The sequence below is a fragment of the Astyanax mexicanus genome, chromosome 1 (assembly GCF_023375975.1).
Source record: "Astyanax mexicanus isolate ESR-SI-001 chromosome 1, AstMex3_surface, whole genome shotgun sequence".
NCBI lineage: Eukaryota > Metazoa > Chordata > Actinopteri > Characiformes > Acestrorhamphidae > Astyanax > Astyanax mexicanus.
The window spans coordinates 53,103,446-53,123,542 of record NC_064408.1 but is presented as its reverse complement, the minus strand read 5'-3'; the positions used below and the strand labels follow the sequence as shown (position 1 = coordinate 53,123,542).

General features: G+C 38.8%; 1 protein-coding gene across 1 annotated transcript in view; it reads right to left on the bottom strand.

The window, feature by feature from the left end:
- Window positions 1-2,221: 2,221 nt before the first annotated feature.
- The window catches only part of foxo3b (forkhead box O3b), a 37,985-nt gene continuing 20,109 nt past the window's right edge, over window positions 2,222-20,097 (bottom strand). The window contains exons 3-4 of the mRNA XM_007255675.4: window positions 5,322-6,760; window positions 2,222-4,734 (exon numbers count right to left, since the gene is read on the bottom strand). Coding sequence (XP_007255737.1) covers window positions 5,336-6,760 — 1,425 coding nt within the window. The 3' untranslated portion in view covers window positions 2,222-4,734; window positions 5,322-5,335. The remainder of the gene's footprint in view (window positions 4,735-5,321; window positions 6,761-20,097) is intronic.

The window sequence follows — 20,097 nt, the reverse complement described above, 5'->3', positions numbered from 1 at the left end:
TGAAGGCCTCTTTTTTACTTTGAAGGGAAGATGGATAAAGTAAAATACACTTGAAGGGAAGAAAATTCACCTTCCAGCAGGACATTGACCCTAAACATACAGCTAGAGCTACAGGAAATTGGTTTAGAAAAAAGAATATTGTTAGAATGGTCTTGTTAAGGTCCTGACCTAAATACCACTGAGCTTCTGTGGCAAGACATAAAAATTGCTGTTCACAATCCGTCTCCATCCAACCTGGCTGAGCTTAAACTATTTTGCGCAGCTGTAATTGCAGTGAAAAGTGCCATCACTAATTACTGATATAGGGGGCTGAATACTTTTGCAGGTCACATTTTTCAGATTTTTATTTCATTAAAAGTTTCCTTATACTTCATAATTAGGTGCTACATTGTGTTGGTCAATAACTCAAAACCTGCATGTTTTTATATTTGAAAGGTGACAGAATTCAAGGAGTATGAATACTTTAGCAAACCATTGTACAGTAAATACAATTTAAAATTTAAAACAGGGAAATTACTAAATTTGCCATATGTACAGAGGCTCTAAACTTAATATAAATAATTATAATTAATCATTCAAATTAATGGTTGCTGTTGAGGCTCTGCATGTAGTCAGTAAAACCATTCATTTTTCACATTTAATTACAAGATATATATCCCTGTTTGGGAAAAAAAAAAATCTTTAAAACGATTCATATGAAATAGACCTAAAATACCAAACATTTTTTTGACCGAACATGTTCTAGACTGATATCTAACATATATTTAGATTAGCTTTGACATCGTTTTTAAATTTGGTTCTTTGTTTCCTGTACCTCTACCTCATGTAGAGTCTGCAAACTGTAGACTTCTAGAGGTGGTCAAATCGTGCACAAATCTTTAAGCTCAATGCAAACAATAGATGTTGAGAGTCAGCTTGTGGATATGCCTCCAAAGCTTAAACGTTCTTTTCTTCAGTACTAGCAAAACAAAGATTGCCCTTGGAGTTATGCAACTCTGGACCTTTGGGCAGTGTACATATGCTTATGTGGGAAGGGACGGTGAATTCCAGACATTTCTTGTGGCTCTGGTAAGCATCTTTTTATTGCTTGTTGTTCTGTTACTGTAAAGTGGACATTTTGAGCTCCAAAATCAGAAAAGCAGTGCCACAGCATTGTAAAATGCTTAATGTACGAAAAAAAATCTCTCCAGACAGCTTCTCCAATGAGTGAATACAGCTATGTTAAGGTGCACCCATTGCTGATGCATGTATTCAGTTGTGCAAAATTAGCTTGTATAATTTTCATAATTTGCTGATGAAATGGGACATTGTAGAGCAGCTGTACATGAAGTCTCCACTTAAGAGCAGCTAAATTTTGAAAGTATTATACCCCCCAGCATTAGACTGTGTAGCAGTTGAACTCCATCAATTACCATTTAAGTGTAATGAACTAGCATGGCATTTGCAGTGTAGAACTAAACATTTGTGCTTCTGTATTTTACCTCACCAATGGTCTTGTAGCTGAGTACAATCAAATTTTCAGAGTAGTGTTCCAGCAACAAAAGTAAAGCCTTCCCAGAAAATGTGAACTGAATTATCTAGTAAACAGGAATTGGAAGGGGTCTGAAATGCTCAATTCTAGAGAACCTTGACATAATTATTTGCCATGGTTGTTGGAAGTGTTTGAAGTTCATCATTTGGTTACAATTATTTTTAATGCATGATATTGATATTTGATATATTGTTTAGAATATTTTTAAGATACACATTTGTGTTGCTATGACCGTATTTATATTTCAGCAGTGTAATTGTGTAGAAATCACTACCAAAAACATGATAAGCAAACCCTTTAAAAAGCAAACCCTTTCAAACATGTTGTACATAGAATAACCTTTGCATTATGTCTAAAATCCCTGACACATTGCCACGCGTGGTTTGTTGCTTCATTGTTATTCAGCAGTCACTAACCCACCAGGAGGATATACTGATTGGGCCCTAGCATCTGGTTCAGTCCTCACAACTGTGCACAATTGGCTGTAATTGACCTCTCACACTTTGGGCAAGTAGAATGTCTGATATAATAGTTCTCCTGTATAAATGTTCTCCTGCAAGCATGTTCAGCATTCCAGAGATGTTGTAGCAGCTCAAATAGACTTGGTTTGCTGACACATACTAGTCTTCACCCTCCCAGCGCTGGTGGCGTCACCAGGAAAATAAAAAATAATAATGAGATTCAGACAAATACAGCTCAACCAAGCTTTATTTACATGCGCACCATTTCTTTTACAAACTAGATTACAATTCAAAATGGAGTACACAGGAAAAAAATACCCACTAACATCAAGAAGAGAAGCCATTACTACAGGGTCAGGAGGCAAAGATAATGGGTGGGACACAGGTATGGAGGGATTTAGAGAGGAATAAAAAATTAGAATAGTGGTACTTATATTGCTGATACTCAGCATCGGTATATAACACCTTTGATTTATGAGGATAATAAAGCTGGGTTGAAATAGTGAGACAGGCACTCCTGCCTCATTCCTTTTGATAATGTGGAGGTGGTCTGTAAATTATTATTTTTTATTGTTTATCCAAGAAAAAGAAGAAGTAGAAATGCATGCAGGGCGAGTTTGAAGAATAAATGGGGAAAAAACAGGATTATGTTGGGGGTATTCTAGGTGCTCCTAAGTGCTGCTGTCCTCTTTGATGGATTTTCCAAACAATTCGTCAGTTTCTCCTTGCACTATGGGATGTCAGCTCTTTTTGTCGATTTGACTGTACTCCATGAGGTCATTACGGTGCATGTATGTGTAAAAATGAGAGTGAACAGAGCAGCAGGGTTAGGGTGCGGGATCATGCTACAAACCCCTGATGGCACTGTAAGATTGTGTAGCCAGCCATGCACACATTGTCCATTCCTGCCACACTTGCACAGCATTTGGCCTCTAGCTCGTGTGCTTAGAGGCTACTCTGGCTTCAAAGCAACAAATGAAGGGAGTTTTTAAGTATTTTACAATCTGGGATTGAAAGAGACCTCCCACGAGTGGTACAAACCCCTTTAGCAAGTATGCCCACACTATTGTCATCAGTACACCGACTTTCCAGAAACAACTGGGACTGCATAATCACAACATTACATGAATTTAAGCAGGATGTACACATATATATATGCATTTTACACAATGCATATGCACAGTTACATACATGCATACATGGATGTACACTGTGGAGGGTAACTGGGATGGGGGAAAAGACATAGAACATTGAGAGATTTGGGTTTTGATGGTTTTACACTATTATGGTAATAGGTGAATGTGTCCTGAAACAAAACAAAGCAAAATTCAGACAGAGAGGGAACCCACAATCATTATCCCCAACCCTCTCTGGAAAGAAATAAATGCAACAAAAACGTTCTTTGTTGTTTCATATTCTTGCCTTGTTGTTTTATGTAAATATCGTAACATTTTATTATCTTACAAACAAATTGTACAACCAGGTTGCAATTAGGTCTAGAGGGGGCCCTGATGTTGTCAAGATGACCCCTTTCACCCCTGAGCCATGGTGATGTAGTTTGCATATAGAGACAGAAAGGCTCTAAATTCAACTTTGTGTTTTTTTCTTGATTTTGGCTACCAGCATCTCCTACATGTTCAAGTAATTTGGCAAATATACAAAAGATAGCTTATTGTTTTTTTGTTTGTTTGTTTTTTTTGCTCAGTAAAAGATGGCTTCCAGAAGGAAGGCCTACCCACCACTGAATGCTGCCATATGCTAACAGATAATGCTAATTGTTAATGTTGTGTACTTCAAGCCTTGTAAACACACATGGCCTTAATCAAGGACAAGGCTCAACACTGATTATTTAGCACCCGGTATGGCATGGAAATGTTCACAATGCAAGCACATGTTTATTTACTCATTAATTTGGCTACATTTATATGCCAAGGATCTCACAAATGCTTTACTGGCTAAAAAGCATCCTTCCACCAGTTAATCTCTCACTTAGAAGCATGGACGAGAACCAGAGCAAATGACTTTTTCTTTCTTCTTCTTTTTTTATAATTACATACAGTACACACAAACAAAAGTACTTTCTCCTATTATATTGCGCTACAATAAGGTATTACTTCAGTAATGGTATTAGGCTACTACTTCAAACTGGAGACTGATTATGCTGCTAACAAAAGTCAAAATGCAAGCAGAACTTGAAGTGCACCAAGATGTTACACCACCTGAGTGTTAGTTTTTGAAATTTACAAGGTTAAGGGGTATGAAAACTGTGTAAAATGTGAGTCCGTCCTTTTATAGTTTTCCCATTTGGATTATTCATTATTCTCTGAGAACTTTGAGGATGACAGTAGTCAAGCATTTGACAAGTGATAAAAAGTCTTGAATACAGCCCATGAAACTACTGTTTAACAACTCATTACTTTTAATCCACCCAAAACACTTCATATTGTGTCTAGACATAGTTTTGATTCAAATTGTATTCTTTAGACTTGCATAACGTAGTAAAACAACTTCATGTTATACAGAGGATCTGGAAGCTGGCTGGTACTCCTGTGTGCGTCTTTGCAGTCATTCTTTTGTGATGGTGTGTTTGCTGGACTGAAGGTAAGATTCTTCAGAGTAGTCTGTAAACAGGTCTATGATCCAGTGCTTGGTGCTAACGGCAGGCTTGGCAATGGAGGGCGCGAGTCTGTGTTGGATGGAATTTTGTTCATGTATTTCTTTTTTTGCACTGCAGTTCTGGGCCTAAATAAGAATTAAAATAAAAGAAATCAGTTAGTCATATTCGATGTAGCCTTTGTCCATCAGTAATATTTTAACATGTTCACACTTTACTTTCATAAGATGTTTGACTGATTGATCATTCTTCCAACAAGACTAAATTCCCTGTAAATTTAAGATTCTGCAATAGGATGTAAGCATCTCTTCTTCTGCCAGTTGCAAGCTAGGGCTGGATAATATGGTCAAAAATGATATTCCAATATATTTCTTAATGTATGGCCATACTATATAATCCTGGTGCTACTAGAAACCTTATTTTGATAAATTGATTTACCATCTTGTGTAGTGTGGCTTGTAATCAGTGTCAGTCAGTTACAGATGCTGTAAATAATTAGTTTAAATTGAATGTTTAAATATCATATCACCATTATTGAAACATTTTCTATCCCAATATAGCTCAGTTAAATATTTTGACACTTTTGTGTACAATATATTGCTGTCAACAACAAAATGGAAAACAATAAGCAGAATTTTGGAAGGTTTAACTTTTCTAAATCACACCTGAGCAGTGTGAGTGGTGTGTATATACTACTGTTAGCAGTAGAACTCACCTTTGCAACAGTTCTCAGCCAGGCACCCAGCTTTGACTGGACTGCTTTGTCCCATTGAAGTTACCCACAGGGTTGAGGTTCACTGCATTTTGCACCAAAGCATCAAAGTTAAAGTCCAGTCCATCAGAGTCCATCAGGTCTGAGCGGATTATGGAATCCACATCACAGTCGAGACTCCCGTTAAACATGTCTAAGTCCAAATCTGATGGAAAACGATCTGTTCCTGTGGGGAGACCAATCCCCATTCCACTGCCTCCATTCAGCCCAGAGTAAAGAGTAGTCTCATTCAACAGAAGGGACTGCTGCTGAAGATGTTGCTTGGCAGAAGCTATGTTGTTAGCGTCATTGGCCAGGCTTGGGAGGCCGTTTTTGGGTAGCAAGTTCAGTGAGCTCTGAGTATTGGAGCTATGATGTCGGTTGTTTTGGAGAAGGCTGTTCTGACCTTTGAGCCCAGTGCTAAATGATGACATCATGGGATCATTTGGCAGCATTAGGCCGTTGCGGAGGCGGGAGTTCTGAGAGGTGACAGCTGCACTGGTCTGTGATATGAGTGGGTCAGACTGTGTCATCATGACATCACTGTGGTTATGGGTGCCTAAAGATTCTAAGTTCAGCAGCTCCTGAAGTGTGGTGTTCCCAAAGTGAGAAATGCTTGAGAATGATGTCTGTTTGTTCTCCTGGATGGTCTGCATGGGTGTTTGACGTAGTCCCGCAGTGGAGGGACCAAAAATGGAATTACCAAATCCTCCCCCATTACTGCCACCACTGGGTGAGGAGGAGGAGGAGCTCGAAGTGGAAGTGGTGCTTCCAAAATTGAAGGCAGAGCCTCCCTGACTTGGCTGTGTTGTCTGGACAAGGGTTATGTTGTCCAGTAAATCCTCCATGAGGTTTTCAGTCAGACCATCGTTGAGATTCATAGTTCCTAGTCGTGGAAGCTCAGCTGGGCATGGTTTGGAGTTTGAGGAGGATGAAGAGGGGGGAGAGAGGCTGCTAGGACTTGAGTAGAGCATTGGTGAGAGGGGTGGAACCTCGTCATCTGGAACCTCATCTAACTCTGGGTTGGCCAGGATGGGTGACAGGCGGCCACTTATTGTGCTAGCGTTGGAGTTTGTCCGTGAACGAAAGTCAGTCCAACAGGAATCCAGTTCATCGCTGCTCCGTGACGTTGGGCTTCCTGGCCACTTGGACAGTCCTGCAGTAGACACGTTCTCTAGTGAGCCCTCCTGCGCAGCCTGTAATGCTGCCTTCTTCTTAGCGGCGCGTCCTCGAGCGCTCTTGGTGTACTTGTTTCCATTGTCCATGGAGACAGCACGACGACGTGGTGCCTTGCCTCCTCTTCCTCCTTCAGGATTTATCATCCACCAGGAGCTCTTTCCAGTTCCTTCATTCTGAACACGGACAAAACGGCTGTGCAGGGACAAATTGTGCCGGATGGAATTCTGTGTCAAAAGAGAGCACATAGAAAATAGATAAGTAATTGAGTTGGTGCACTTTTCAGCAACAGGTATACGTTAAAGTTTACACTTTTATGATTTATTATTTAGTTAAATTACTTTTTTCTTAACTGTTAAATCAAAACATAATTATCAATTTCATAAATGTTGGAATTTTGCGTCAAAGTATAAAGTTGGAGATTTTGCTTTCCAGTTCAATTCCTTTATTAATCAATACATGTTAATGGTAAAATGAGAACGTATTTAGACATTGTTTTAGGAGATACAACATAATCATTAGTTTTTGATATTGGTGTATTTTTCCCTCAGCTGCCTTTCATTCACAAGATCACAATTGAGTTTGGACCTGATACATGAAACAAGGGCACAATAACAGTGTTATATAAGCTGGCTTTGTTCCACACAGAGACAGAGAACTATATGAGTCATGAACCCCATTGATGAAATGCACAAGAGATGAAAATAATGTTGCCTTCAGAACGGTCTAATCCACAGCAGGATGCCACAAATGAGCCACAGGTACTATTGAATATTAGTCAATGGGAAGCCTGGCAAAAATGCTTTGCTTTGTGTGTTTACCCTGAAATATGATCACAAGAGCCAGACAAATAACAGTCATTTTCTATTGATGTATTGTTTTGAAGGCTAAAGGCTAAAGCATGGTGGGTGTACAACTAGTTAGTTAAGCTAAAGAATAAGATAAGCGACAAAATATTAATGATGAAAGTTAATGATGAAAGTTGTAAAGGCATAAAGATGTATGCCAGAGTTTGAGCACTCTCAGCCAAATGACAGATCTTGTCCTTTATTAAATTGAAAATTAGAAAATTACTCCTCTGTAGCAAATCAACCATAAAACACAATATTTTATCTAACTCTAATGCACAGTTATTCACAGTTACATCAGCATAGAGATATAAGATGTAAGATGCACTTTTTTAGCAATTAAGGCTACAAACACTTTCTGTGTTTTCTGCACTTTTCTGTGTAGAAGGCAGTAAAATGTACATGTATAATGTAAAAAGTAGAGTGTAAAAATGTACTTGATCCTGCCGATTGGTGAACCAATGCAATATCATTGCCTATAGTTCTATAATGCGGTGTGATATAAGCTCCTGTATGTGTAAAAAGTATATATACATTTGTCTATATGCAAAAATGTGTGCCTGTATATTTTCTGAATAAAGTTTTATGTTTTAATACACATGTAGTGTTGATCTCTCAGTAAGTGAAAAGGACTGCACAGAGCTCATTATGTCTTGGATCCAGCATTGAGCAGACGTGCACACTTAATCACACGTACAGTGAGAATACACCCTCCCACACAGTACATGATGAGTCCTCGCTGTATGCACGTACACACATATACAACACACTCCAGAATAGTATCTCAGCTGCTCATGAAATGTGAAATGACACACATTTACAAAACGGTAATGGCACCAAGCTGAACAATGCCAGTTCGCTCACTTTTACTCATTTTTTACTCCATAGAGCACAGTACAAAAACAAACAAAAATGTGCTACAGCTGTACGATATTAACTAAAACATTTTAGCTCATTAAAACATTGGATAGTCCTAATTATTTTAGGACTTACCCATAAGGAAAAAGAGGAAAAAATGTTGGGTAAAAATTATTCATCTAAACAGTTTCAAAAAAGGCACATACATGTATTATTATATTTTGTTTAGACACCTTTTCAAGTTCAACTAATATGGGAAAAAATATTGTACTTGCTTAATTTTTTAATTATTGTTTTCCTTACCTAATGAGTTAGTTAAATTACCCCCCCCCCCCCTTCATGTCACATTTCAAATGAATTGTTTATTAATGGTGGAGTGTTGGACACAAACTCTATATTTTTATTTGTAGCTGATTAGATTTTTTTGCATGTGTTGTGCCAGACTAATGTTTAAAATGTGTAAAATATGACATTTTGTCTTTAAAATCTTTTTATAATGTATAGAAAAAAAACAGAACATGTCCCCTACATATGTCATTTATATATTATATTATGATGTATTATTGGTGCCTAGATTAACTTCTTTTTCTTGATATGTACCTTATTTTAGGTGTGAGCCATGATGTAAAACAATACCACGAAGAGTTTACCCAGCAAAATCTCTCTGGAGATATGACATAATGTTGTGTGTGTGTGTGTGTGTGTGTGTGTGTGTGTGTGTGTGTGTGTGTGTGTGTGTGTGTGTGTGTGTGAGTGAGGAAAGAGAGGTAGGAGGGAGGGAATGACTAAAATCTCAATGGAGAAACATGTTGTGAATGAAGTCATTAAGGCTTATTCTCTCTTGCTGCTTGGCAGCTAAAAACACACACAGTACCAGAGAGGATTAATGCATTTTTTCCACCCTTTTCCAATTTACTGTTAATTATGACGACCCCCTTTTTTTTTTTTCTTCAACTGTCATGTTTTCCCCTATGCACCAATGCTGTGAGCATGCCAGGTCTTCTGGGCAAGGTTAAGCTATAAATGAGCGAATAAGCACATGTGAGGTCCCCAGTATTCAATCCATTGGCTCTTTTTAGTAAGAACTGAGAGTTGTTTTCAAAGCCATTAACAAAAATACAGCGGTCCTAGTCAAGTGTGATTTTACATCATTACTCGTGCTGTACCTGCATATCCAATATTGTAAAATTGCATCTACAGAGTTTGGAAAATGAAAAAAATCTAATTGGAAAATATATATATATAATAAACTCCTACTTTAGATACAGCCTACTTGCCAATGCATATTTAATATCTGAAGTTTACTTATTTTTTTAGACTGAGAGATGCTAGGATTACTGAACAAAATTGAAAAATAACAGGGCAGTTACACCAACCTAATCTCAAAGTGGAATAGTACTAAACAGTGAGAAGATTTGCAGATGATAATAATGAAGTCTATCTGTAAGCTTTAATAATTTAATAGATGTTTGCTGTAAAAACATTTTGTGTATGTAGTTTCTGAGCTGAACCTGGTGACTATCTTAATCTATTGCTATTTATCCACCATCTAGCCGTGCACTTACTGTCGTTAAAGAAGCACACCTTAGATATATCAAACATGGTTAAATGACTGTAGGTAAGTGATAATTCAATGTACATTTTAACATAAATTAATGCGACAAGATTTTATGACAAGTTCTGTTTAATATTTTTCTTGTTATAAAATGGAATAAAGTACTGAAATTCTGCTATGATATATGTAAAATATTTGTGTATAATTTTAATTTTTATTTTATTATATTTTGAGTTCCATCCAGGTTTTAATTAATGCTGTGTGTGTGTGTGTGGCTGTTGCGTGTGTAGGACTGTTAACTGAGAGCCCAGCTGCACACTGAATCTCTGGAACACAGAGGCCTTTTTGTCCATCAGCAACATGTGGTAACAATCCATCAATGTCAGAAGCCACACAGTATATACACACACATACACACACACACACACACACACACACACACACGCACACACACATCTATAACCTTACACTCGTTCTTTTTCTGCGTTTGTAAGAGCGAGTGGGCCAGGCTATGTGAATGTAAATACATTTGCATATTGTAGCTGACTTGTGTTGCTTTAGTGATTGCCTCTTTATGCAGACTGATTCTAAGTGAATAAAGGTTAACATCCATGTCACAATCACTCTCCTGTGTCACCCTCAACCAAGTCACCCTATCTAAAAATGTACAAAAGAATCTTACAAACATGTTGTTCAAAAGTACACTGTACTTTTCATACAGTACAAGAAAGTCTGCAGACATCAGCTGCTTATGTTTACTGTGTGCCCAAAGAGGCCACAAAGACAGTAGCAAAAGCTGAATCTCACACTGGAGTATGACACAGTCCTGTGAGCTTACTCCCTCAAAGCCCTGGAGAATGGCAGTGCTCCACGGTGTCAAGGCCAGCCCACAAACTAACTCGTGAATGCTGATTCCCACCCTCTGCTTTGACAATCTGCAGCTGATTGGACAGATTTAGTGACCAGACTGTGGCCCTTGCCTAACACACTGGCCAAGGTCACGGCATTCTAAATGTTCTTTATCAGCCGAGATCATTATGAAAAGGAAAGTATTCTCTAGTAAGAAGCCTTCATCTTCATATCTAGACCACTTAAATTTCAGAGCATTTCTACTGGTCGAACAAAACTGAAATGAAACCACTGCTGTTTTTTTTAGATTATGTACTAAACATAAATAGCAATCAATTCATGTTTCAGAGCTAAAGGAATGCTTACACTACCGCTACTAATAAAAAGTGCTTCCAAATATGCACAGAAATGTGTAATTGTACAGAAAGTTAATGTAAAGAAGTTTTTCAACAGTTCTCTCTCTATCTGTATTAATAGGGGTGGGAATCTTTTACTATCTCACGATTCGATTCGATTCCGATTTTGGGGGCCACGATTCGATTCAAAATCGATTTTTGATTCAAAACGATTTGATTTATAAAAATTTATTGAAAACTTATTGAAAAAAAAGCCTCCAAAATATACACTGGTCCTGGAGAAGGTAATGTGTTACAAAAACAATAAAATGTGCAGGAATGTGGGTCTTCAGTGACAGAGGAATCACTGGGATATCACAATGACGTTAATGAACAATAAATAAATAATAAATAACACTGCTTTATTATAAGGCTACTAGCGGTGGTGTGTAGGTGACGCTGCTGGGCTGATGTGATGATAGCAGTGGAGCGCTAAAGTTCAGGAGCAGCTGCTGATTAACTAGTTAATTTTAGGCCGTTGTATTTCTTCAGAAAGGGGGCAGGAGGTGGAGAAATTAATTCATATTGTCCATTCCTTAATTCCTCTGTGATGAGGAGCTGAAATTAGCTCTGATTAGCTTATTGTTATTTTTCCGTTCCGCCTTAAATGCTGCAGCCCGCTGCCACCTGTAGCGTTATTTAAGGTGGAACTGGAAAGTTAGCTAGTTAGCTAGCTAACAGTTACTGAAACTAACTACTAGCGATCTTTTTTATGCTTGTTATGAAGCATTCTGCCATAAAACATTAAAACTACACGTTAATCTAAGGTAATATAGTGCTTGTTCTGCCATCTTACCGGTGATTCTCATACACCTACGCTCTGTGTGGGTCTGACGGTAAGTTCAAACTGCAGCGGCCACGGTCGCTTTGGGCAGTGGGAGGCGGAGCGAAAAACGCTTCGTGCCGCTGCAGTGTGAACTTACCGTGAGGGGTAGGGCCAAGGGAAGAAATGGGATTGGACCTTAGAATCGATTTTGGGACATTTTAAATCGATTCTGAATCGTAGTAAATGAGAATCAAGATTCTTATGTGAATCGATTTTTTGGCACACCTCTATGTATTAAGCTTATTTACTTATGGAATCAAAAGTGGGTCTCTGTGGCATCTCTCAGAACAGTTTATATGTATGGGTGCAGGTGCTTTTTAAAAGTTTCATTAAAAAGGTTATTAGGACAGTAACTGCAAGTAGTGGAAATATGGTTTGGTTTGAAAATCTACAGTAAGAAGGGAGCTGTCCTTAATTTGCTGTACTAAAGAGACCTGATGACAATCGGTAATGGAAAAAATGCTTCTTTGTGTGTATGTAAGTGTGTGTGTGTGTGTGTGTGTGTGTGTAGTTGTGTGTACATTTGCCCTGGTCTGTTTGTGTGTTCTTGTGTTCCCTGGAGGCAACTAATCCTCTCTTAGCCTCTCAGTAGAGTTTGCATACGTCATAACGATGAAACACAAAACACTGTGAAATGTATTTCTGCACACCATCATGAATTAGGTTTCTTAGTATTTTCCGACGTTTTCCTCTTAAACAGTCAAACACACACACACACAGCTACACCAGGGGCAAGTTACACATTACAGTCAGGGCTGGGTCATTTTATTTGGATGGGTTTGGCAGAACTTTTCACCACAGTGAACTTTCTGTGAAATACAGAGTGTGTGTGTGTGTGCTTTTACTTTTCCAGGAATAATTCTTGGGGCTTGTTTCTAAGTATGCATAGAGTAGGTTTATAGTTCTCTGAACATTTGATTTAAATGTGTGTGTGTGTGTGCTCTTGGATGACTGAAGAGAAAAGAAAATACACATTAGCGAGGAAATGTTTTGGGTGTGTTTGGAAAGAAAGCAGAGGGATCAAGAGAGAGAAAGGAAAGGAAGGCATGGAGTGGAACGGAGCTAGCGAGTTGGGGAAGGAGAGAGTGAATTAGTAAGAGAGTGGGGGAGAGAGAGATTTAGGGAGAGAGAAAGCACAGCAGACCATTGACACTAAGGAGGCAGTTTATAAATAAACTTGGACCAGGCGCTGATGCTGCAAAGGAGAGAGGAGTTATTTATACACACAATACACACACCCCGCACAAAAACGCTTAGACCCACAAATATATACGTGCAGAAAATACAAGACATGTTGTCGCAGATTTACTCTCTCTCTCACCCTTTCACTCCCATCTCTCTTTCTCTCTCGCTGTCTCCCCATTCCCAGCTGCTGTAAGTGCTGGAGTGTAGACGAGAACATTCCATTCCATTCTACCAAATGTGCGTTTTCCGGCCAGCACGGGCGTCTCTTTGCTCAAGTGTGCGTGCTTCTTGGTCAAGCGTGTATTTGTGGCCGCACATACATTTGTGTGGGTGTGATTCTGTGATCATGTTAAAACCAGGAAGTGGATTACAATAGATGAGAATGCTCCAGAACTATTAAAGGTTTTTTTTTTTGTCCTCCCCCCATTTTCCAACCCAAGTGAAGTTCATAGATCATCTAGAAGCATTTAATATAGAGCCACACGCATATCATCACACGCACATCATTTCGGAAAACAAACTTATTCATACCTCTAAGCCCAACCAGCTCATCATTTATCATTTTGTCATGCAATGTAAACTCCACTTTAAACTGCATTCATGATTGTGTGCTGCTCTTCTTAAGTTAGTAAATGTTTTGTGAAGAGTGGACTAAATGTAGCTGGATTGGATTTGTAATGCCTTACAATGTTCTCAAAAAGAATTACTACATCATTGTTAATGACCAGAAGATAAAATGTATATATAAATATATATATATATAAAAAATACATTTGTTTTGACTTTTATTTGTCAGCTAACACCAGATCCCAAAAACAGTTCCTTATAGTAAGTTGAGTCTATATTTGTGTTTGGTGTCTATATTCAGTATTAAATTAGCATGTCACCCTCATGCCAAATTACACTGATCAGCCATAACATATACTCACTTGCTGCATTACCACCTTTAAAGTGCTGGGATGTGCATATTAGGCAGCAAGTGTCCAGCTCATTTCTTAAATAATATCACAATATTTCATGATATTTTTGCAACAATAAAAATATAATGCTGATATAATTGTGTACGGTGAGATATAGCACATTCCTAGTTGGCTAAAACATTACGCAGGTCTTGTTGGTTGTTCCTGGTATGCAATGTCAATACCTAACAAAAGTACAGTAAGTAAGGACAACCTCTAGACCAGGAACAGGGTTATTGATTTGATCCATGTAGCCCCCACAGGACCACTTCAGTACTATACAACATAGTGGTTTTATAGCTGATTAGTGTAGTGTATTCTCTAACTGACCCTTTCACTGGGCCTGCATCTAAATATTACACATATGACACAGTCACTGCTACTGAACTTCACTAACTATTTGAGAGAATCCAAAAAAAATAAACATGTACATTAATGTACCTATATTTACAAATCATTTCTATTGCCTCAATCATCAAGACATGGCAATATAAATGGCAGCTGAAGCTGTAGAATGGTGTAAAAGGCAAAAGAAAAAACACATGAAAAAAGAGGCTATCTAGTAAGGCAGACAGTGTGAATAATGTGAGAAAAGTCCTTGATCCTTAATTTTTATGCAGCCCTTACTCTCCTAAAGAGTGCTCCGTACAGCTGTGGGTGTGAGTGTGCGTGCCTTGCATAATGGACCATGCTGAAAGACTGCCTTGTTTACCCGAGACTTCAGAACCAAGGGGGTGGCAGCCTTCCCAGCCCACCCTCTTCAGCCAATCACAGCACTTGGACAGAGGCATGCTCACCAGTTGCTTGGGTGACCTCGCAGTGGGTCAGAGTTCTGGCCTGTCAAACTGTTATATCACTCACTCACACACTCACACACACACACACATGCATGCACTAATATAAACACATGCACACTTCTCCCCGCAGGGGCTTTCAAACTTGCAAACACATACCAACTCTCTAGTTGTGCACGTTCAGGACACTACTACTACCGGTCTAAATTAAGGCCTTGTTGATATTTACTACATTGTACATCAAATTACTTGACTGGATTAGTTTAGCAGCGCTTCTATTGGAGCGTACGAATAGTGAAGGGAACATCTCAGGACAAATTTATCAGTGTCCCTGGTACAGTTTGTTCCGTAGCTGGGAATTTTGTCTCGTGCCAAAGAACCCCACGTCCCGTCCTCTCGAGTGAGCCAATGTAAACACGCACACATTGAGCTAGCTGAGAAAAAAAGGATGGCGTGAGGCAGATAAAGAAGAAAGAGAGAGACTTATTTAGAAAAAAAAAAACAGAACCAGCTCTTTAGTTTCAGAGGCTGATAATCCTTTTCATGTGCTCTTTCCTTTTTGTATTTTTATCCATTCTCTTGGCTTGTCTGGAGTTTTCATGACTGGAGACCGTTTGTCCTGTGAACTGCATAAACTATGCATGACGACACGTCAAAGCTGGAGGTTTTGATATTTTAGAATTTCAAATAAATATATATCATATATTAAGAAAAAATTTATAAATATTTTTTTCTCATTTCCTCCCAAGCCATTGATGAGGAATGTTTAGAAAGCAGTAGAGAGTTTCAGGAATCTATCTAACCAATCCTGTGGGGGAGACGCCCTTTTCCCCCTAATCAGGAAGTGCTAAATAGATCCTTCCTGCCAGGGGCTGATGAATGACAGAGCACGAGCTGACCACATCTAAAGCTGAGAGGTTTAGCATGACAGACAAATCACGCTTTGCTAGAATGAAAATAAGACGAGAAACATTGGTTTGCTTTAAGACCTTAGCACATCTCACACATCTGCACACATATAGAGATACTTTTTCTCAAATATTATATTCCCCTGGTGCTTACTCTATGTTCCACTTGCCTGTCAAAGTAGCCCCCAACCCAACTCTATAGAAGTGAACATCCCCAGAACTGGACACCCTGTTCTCTTCCATCTGACAAAAACTGATGTCACACTTCACACTTTCTAGAAGACCTTTGACAAAACAGCTTAGCAGTTGAGCTAAATTCTGAGCTAATTCTGCGAATAAGCCACTACTCATACCACTCATATCTTTGTTGTACATACTTGTGATTGCTGAGACACTTGAAAGTTCTTTCCCACTCACAACAGTTGTGGCAAATGGATCTCTATTTGTCTCTTCATGGATAAATATTCTACTCTACTACGTATGTTAATCATGCTTCTCTTGATTTTTTGAGAACTGCAGTCTCCCACAATTTACATGTTTCTAGTAAACACCATAGAACACTAGACCAACAGGCAGACAAATAAACTTTATGATACCAGTGATCATTGAAAGTGAAATCTACTAACTCTTGTATCTCTGGTAAATGCCACAAGAACAGCATTGCGCAAATAAAATTTAATTATTTTGTCAAATGTTTTGTATTTACTGCCTGCTTCTCATCATGTACATATACATATTACATTCATAGAACAAGAATTAACCTAGTTTTTTGTCCTCATGATAAGCACTTTTCACAATTGAAAACATTATTCCCATTGCTTGCAGCTTCAAAAAGCATTCGAGAAACATTGTCAAGAATAAAACTGACAAGTCAAATCCACCTGTGTGAAGACTTGTGGAATTCTGTCGTGCCACAAACCATGGATCTAAGTTGAATTTCTCAATAATAATTAAATAGAGCATCTGAAGTTTAATCTGAAATGCTGTGAGGTAATGTTGGCATGCTTGTAGAACAGATGTAACAATACTTTGACTCTATCATGACCTCATATTTTCAGGGATCCATTAGCATTCAGAAAAGATATGAACTTGGACATGGAATTGCTAACATAGGCATAATGCAGACTACAGAATGACACACCACTTTAGAGGTCTATGAGTTAGGACACTGTTGAACAGTATGTATGGGTAGAATGTTCTGGAACATTATGAGTGGGAGAGGAAATTTCAGAGGCTTACAAGAATCACAGACAGGTTTCACACGTCGTTTGATTTTATTTTTTTTGGCATCTGTTGAGGAGTGTTGGGTCAGTCTGCTCTGTACTTCAGTAAATGACTCACCAGTCTTTGTTTGGACAAATGCAAGTGCTGTGTTGCAACTCCAGATAAAATGTTCCATGACAGCTAATTGCTTCATGGCTGTTTAATGGATGTCTGGGAGCTAGGAGTTGTATTTGTTGGAAAAATCACATATGTCTCTTATGAATTCTTCACCATAGTGATAAAACTTCTTATAGTTAGCATGACCATCTTTAGTGGGCACTAGGTAATTATGGATTACATAACCGTTGCATTTGTGACATGCGACTCATATCCATACGGACAATACTTGAATCAGGTGGTCTCTGGCACTGGGAAGAGTACTGCTGTTACCCACCACCTTACACCAACCTCTGCCACAAAGTAGCGCTGTAACCACAAAGAGGTACAGGGAGTGCTGCAAATACAGTGTGTTTTTTTTGTGTGTTTTTTTTGTTTTTTTAAGATTGCGTGTGTATGTGTGCGTGTGTGTGTGTGTCTGTGTGTATGTTTGTTCCCCTCGTGCCCATCTGGGCTCCATTAAAGGAAGGGCCTGCTCTGCTTTATTTTCCTGTGCGTGTGCGGATATGTGTGTGTGTGTTTGTTTTTTTTAGGGAGAGGGACAGAAAGCAATGAAAAAAATGAAAATACAGCAGCTGTCTTAAGGGGCCAGGCAAAGGTCTCTAAAAAGGGCTTGCATTTCTCTGGAGGCTGGCTTACTTACATCAACATCCAAAGTACACGCTTTGGTGCTTTAGATAGTGACAGCAGGTGGTTCCGACCTCTGATTGTTCATGGTCAAAGGTCGATGGCTCATCACAACTGTGCTCTCTGCTCTTTAAAAAAATGACCTCACTCCTGAAACTCAGCCTTAGCCTTATCAGTACTGAACAGTAGCAGTGTGTTTGTGCATGTGTGTGTGAGCACACACTCAGTTTTGCTGAGCTCATCAGTCTAGGCTGAGCGAGCCAGTTGACACACACTCATAATTTCCCTATTTGCTGCAAAGTGGAATTCAACAGTATACCAGTGTTGTTTTTCTATGTAGTAGAGAGTTCTTTATATAGTTTGCTATAGTTTCTGTTTATTTTGTGTATATATATTATATATATTGTGTATGTGTATTATATATATACTGTATAAGTCGCAACAAGAAAGTGTGCCACATGATTTTTTTTGCTGTTGCAGCAATTCTCACCACCCCCCACCTCTAGTTCCTGCTCCCCTTACTCTCGGGTCATGTGACTTCCTGTTTCGGCTAATGCGTGGCAGAGGCACATATTGGCTCCAGCACACACTGTACATACAGTATCTCCAGTGCCTTTAACAAAGCTGAGATGCTGTAATGCATTCCCTTTGGGGAAACACTTGTTCCGTGACCGTGTGACCTACTTCTGTGGCGCGTGGCACACAAACACACATACATGCACTATGGAGAATATCTTAAGATGGGAGGATGCTAAAAAAAATATGATGTAGGTAGTCCAAAATCAATCATTGTGTTATTATGCATCTCCTGGTTTTGCATACCAGTGTCCAGTTCCTCTGTAAAAACAAGTGTGGCATATACATGAATAATTCGATTTTTCACAGTCTAATTTTAGTAACAGAAATCCAGAGACACACCTATTAAAAACACACACATGCGTGCAACACGCCTTTCTGCATCTCCTTGACTTTCCATTTCTCCCTCTGCCTGGCAGCTGCGGTAGCCTGTAACCAATTAAAGCTCATTGAAAAGCTTGTTACATCATGTTTCTCGCAAGCCAGTCTAACACCGGCAAAGCTTTGGCAGAACAACAACAACAGCGAACTCAATAAACAGCAAGAGCAAACCAACACAGAGTGACCCCTGGGCTCCCTGCACGCACCTTTTGCGGGTGTGTTACGGCTCGGTGCAGTAGCACAGACCATGTCTTTGTATGTCAGATAAGACGCTTAGATTTGTCAGTCTTTCACTCTGTTTCCCCTCATCCTCTTTTTTTTTTTGTTTAATTCACCATTTCTCTGTGTCTGTGCCTTTGTTCTGACTCCGTGAGGCGCACAGGGCTTAGCCACAGTCTCACTAATGCATCTCCGAGGCATGACGAAACCCACTGAAACCCACCGCACACACACACACTAACGCTCACAGCCCCACTTCTCACTCATCTATTGATTTTCCTGCCTCTCTCTCTCTCTCTATCTCTCTCACACCACAATAACTTACGGTTGCAGCGCTGCATATGTGTTGGCTATGCATGCACACAAGTACGTAACAGGAAAATAATCTCACAATAGAAAGTAAAGCCGTTAAGTAGAATAGTCTACTCTTAGGCCACTGACACAGTAGCATCCACAATTTGCTCGCCCATGACCTAAAGCCCATTACTGGCCTGACCTCACTCTTAGCCTCCTCACACACCTACATAGCCACAGGCATCAGAAGCTCTTTATATTCTGTGTAGAAGTAATCCACCTTTTAAACATGTTCTTCACCTGCCACAGCTATAGTATGCATATAGTATGTTTCTCTAATATTTATATATATAATAAATAATAATTATATATAATAATTGATCATTAAATGTTACCCCTAAGGGATGGCGTGGAAAGACCCACACCTGTATAAGTTGTGAGGTGTTATTTTGTGCATGACACCAACCAGCATGTTCATGGTAATGCGACATGAATTAATTGATGTTAATAGACTGGATGAGGCATGATAGTGTGTGCCAGATGGATATTTCTTTCTATAAGTGTATATTCTTGTTGTCCACCAAAAGAAAAAAAACATAAATCTTTATTGTTGCTGTATTTGTTATTACTTTTTTGCATGAAGTTAATCTGGCAGTTGAGATATTTTTACATTGCCTTTCATTGAAAGGCACAGTTATGTAATGTTTCTCTTTAGTCTTGTTTGATGGGAAATGAAAATAAACTTCACTAATCCACTTTTAAATTACATTTATCAAAACTTGGTTGAAAAAAAAATTGGTTGAAATTCCCACATACGGTATGAATGTACATACACTATGTCTGAGCTGTTTAAAGTCAAAAAGATCAGCAGTGCATTATTCTGCTATAATATGCAAAATCTTTTATCTAG